The 3385-nt window shown below is 59.1% G+C and overlaps 1 protein-coding gene across 1 annotated transcript; it reads right to left on the bottom strand.

Moving 5' to 3' along the window:
- Positions 1-543: 543 nt before the first annotated feature.
- TMSB10 (thymosin beta 10) lies at positions 544-2512 on the bottom strand. Its single transcript, XM_036748014.1, has 3 exons — positions 2440-2512; positions 1945-2062; positions 544-842 (listed from the first exon to the last, which is right to left on the bottom strand). Exons 2-3 carry the CDS (start codon positions 2042-2044, stop codon positions 808-810), a joined length of 135 nt encoding a protein of 44 aa, XP_036603909.1. The 5' UTR covers positions 2045-2062; positions 2440-2512; the 3' UTR covers positions 544-807.
- Positions 2513-3385: the final 873 nt, after the last annotated feature.

The raw sequence follows: 3385 nt of genomic DNA, 5'->3' as shown, positions 1-3385 counted from the left end.
CTAAAGATCTCTACCTATTGTGTGTTGAATTAAACATCCGAGGATCGATTAAGTTGGATATATTTTTTCATTGTTTTAAAACTTCCTTTCAGTTACAGAATTTTATCTTTAATTTTGTCAGTGACCTGGAAAACACTTCTTCCCTCCTTCCCCACCCCCATGCAAAGGGTAAAGAAGCAGTGATGGGAGAGGTAGGGAGAAGGAAGGAGGCATGGGGGAGAGGAGGAGATCAAAGCCTGCTCCCTTGGGTAGACTAGGCAGTTTTTACCAAATTCCAGAAGGGCCTTATAAGCTGGGAGTCCCAGAGTCGCAATACACACCTCCAACTTAGTAATAGTAAGGCCCTGTAATGAGCAAGTCTGTTTTATTATGTAACAGAGAATTGCATCTTTAAAGTCACCTGTGCTTCGAGTCCTAGCGGTCCTGCCATCTGCTCCAGGCTTGTTTCTGCCTTGAGCTACGTCTGCCTGGGGAGCAAGATTGGAGATGTGCTGCATTCCCACCAAGGGCATATAGCCAATAAGTGATGGAGGTCGCACCAAGCATTTTACAATATAATCTTTATTTTCATCGGTCATACAAATAACTTTCTAGAATATCGCAGGGCAATCTGGGTAGGATGTGGAAGTTCGAGATTGTGAAGTCCAGTGAGGAACCCTTCGTGGATGCGTGACTGCCCAAGTGGCTGGCCCTCTTTCTCAGCGAATCCTGCCTTTAAATGTGGGTAATTCAGGTGGCTACGTTCCCTCCAAACCAGGACGGGGGTAGGGAGTGGGGAGTCCCTTCGCCGTGCGTCTCACCAAGAATCTAGTTAACTTCACTCCGCTTCTCCTGTTCAATTGCTGCGGGATCAGAAAATACATTCTAGCTCTGGGATCCTTGGGGAGGGGGAAGGGGTGGGCACACGGGAAGGCAGGTGGAGTGAGCTCATGGGGAGGCGGGCCATGTGCTGCTGAAGGGGAAAGTCCGAAGGGGAGGCTTCTCTTGTTCAATTGCTTCGGGACTAGAAGATACATTTTAGTCCTGGGACCCTGGGGGGGGGGAGGGAGGGGGTGGGCACACGGGGAGGCAGGTGGAGTGGGCTTATCAGGAGGCGGGCGAGGTGAAGCTGGAGGGGAAAGTATGAGGGGAGGCCTCTTGTTCAATTGCTTCAGGACTAGAAGATACATTTTAATTCTGGGATCTTAGGGGAGGGGGTGGGCACGTAGGGAAGAAGGCGGGGAGAAGCTCGGAGGGGAAAGCATGAGCGGAGGCTTCTGAGAATTTTTCAACTGCTTCAGGACTATAGGATACATTTTAGCTCTGGGATACTAGGGGGAGGGGTAGGCACATAAGAATGAAGGAGGGACACATAGGGAGGAGTGGGCACAGGGGGACCGGGGAGAGGCGGGCATATGGGGAGTAGGGGGGGTGGGCACATGGGAAGGCAGGAGAGAAGCTGGAGGGGAAACCGAGGGGAGGCTTCTCTTGTTCAATTGCTGCGGGACCAGAAGGTATATTTCAGTTCTGGAATCCTAGGGGGTGGGGAGGAGTGGGCACACGGGGAGGCGGGCAGGGTGCAGCTTAGAGGGGAAAGCATGATGGGAGGCTCCTCCGTTCAATTGCGGCGGGACTACAAGATACATTGTAGCTCTGGGATCCTAGTGGAAGGGGGTGAACACACAAGGAGACGGGCGGGGTGAAACTGGAGGGGAAAGCATGATGGGAGGCTCCTCCGTTCAATTGCGGCGGGACTAGAAGATACATTGTAGCTCTGGGATCTAGGGGAGGGGGGTGGGCACACTGGGAAGCGGGCCGGGTGAAGCTGGAGAGGAAAGCCTAAGGCGAGGCGGGGTCGGCGGGAGCCCGGAGCTGCCGCCCGCCCGGAGGTCTCTCCCATAGTGGGCCATGACCGGGTTGGGTCGGGGGGAGGGGGTCCAGGGGCTCCGGGGCGACCGCACTCACTCTCTTTGGTGGGCAGAGTGTTCTTCTCCTGCGTCTCCGTCTTTTTGAGCTTGGCCTTGTCGAAGCTCGCTATCTCCCCCATGTCTGGCTTGTCTGCCATCTTCTGGTCTGGAGAAGCCTGCGGGTCAAACGGACGGGGCTGACCTGCCCGGAGCCGTCCCGCCCCGCGCTCTCCGGACGCCCACCCCGCGCCGCCCGTCCGGGGCCAGTCTCCTAGCCCGAAAGCGGCTCCGCAGCCGCTCACGGTCAGGATCTCCCAGCGCCGCCGCCGCCGCCACAAGCCTGAGGGCTCCACCTCCGCAGCTGCAGCCGCCGCCCCAGCAGCCAGCCCGGCCGAGCGCTCTCCAGCCCGCACCGCCTAGCGGCGGTTCCTGCGCGGGGCCGGGAGGGGCGCGCGCAGGCCGGCCGCCTGCTCCGTCGGTCTGTCTGCCCGCCAGGCCGAGTGTCCCCACGAGCCGCGCCCCTCCCCGTCGCACCCTGCCTCGCCGAGCTCACCTCGTCCGCAGTGGTTTTCTGCTCCGGACGTCTCTCGCTCCTGCAGCTCCAGCCAGAGACAAAAGAGCGCGGCCCGCCCTGCGCCTTATATAGCCCTCCGCCCCGCCCGCGGCATGCCCCGCCCCCGGCCCGCCCCTTCCCGGGAGAGCACCTCCTCCCCGGGCCACCGCCCACCCGGGAGCATGTGGTCGGTCAGCGCCTGCAAGCTAGGGGCGGTGGCCGGAGACGTGTGCGTGAACCCGTGCACACTCGTGCACACCCTACACCATGCACGCACACACACACATGCATGCCCATACACATATGCACGCTCTTTCCGGGCGCAGCGGGCACGTCCTGGACACACTCGAGCCTGTTCCACTGCCTTCCCGGGGTTGCCACCCTCCCAACCCCGTCCTTTTTCTTTTCTTTTTGCAAAGCCCTGTCTGCAAGACTGCAGAGGAGACTCTCTGCCCAGCCATCCCTCCCTCCCTCCCGCGAGGTTCGGGCCCGGCCTGTTCTTGGCTGGTGCCCGCCAGACCTCTGTTTCTCCCGGGTCCGGGCGCAGCCCGCGTGCGTGCACCCCGATTCCCGCGGTCGTGCTGGCGAGATAGGGATTAGACGTTCCAACCCCGCCGCCCCACCTGCGGTGGCTGCTGCTGATGCTGCTGCTCCGGCCCGGCGCCCCTTGCAGCACCTTTTGTAGGGAGCTCCCTAGACCTGGCGGAGGGACTCCTCCGTGCACGGTGCCACACCATGCAATCAATCGTTTTTCCCCAAGAGCAGAAAAGTCTGGCCTCCCGGCTTTTCCCAGAGACATGCCTTTTTATAGGCAGATCTGGCTCAGCTCCCATTCGCCAATGAGATGGAGTCATAAGACACATGTGTGCATCTATGCATAGGTGGGTGTATAACAAATACAAACACATATATGTACGCATATCCACATATGCACACGTGTGTAATG

Source organism: Trichosurus vulpecula, chromosome 3 (assembly GCF_011100635.1).
Source record: "Trichosurus vulpecula isolate mTriVul1 chromosome 3, mTriVul1.pri, whole genome shotgun sequence".
NCBI lineage: Eukaryota > Metazoa > Chordata > Mammalia > Diprotodontia > Phalangeridae > Trichosurus > Trichosurus vulpecula.
Note: the sequence above shows the minus strand (reverse complement) of the source record. Positions and strands in the feature narration are given on the sequence as shown.

Excerpts from the sequence above, each read along its gene's own strand:
- TMSB10 (XM_036748014.1), bottom strand. The coding sequence starts at position 2,044 with ATGGCAGACAAGCCAGACATGGGGGAGATAGCGAGCTTCGACAAGGCC. Across the intron at positions 843-1,944 it reads CACTCTGCCCACCAAAGAGA|CAATTGAACAGGAGAAGCGG; the intron begins GTGAGTGCGGTC and ends CTGATCCCGCAG.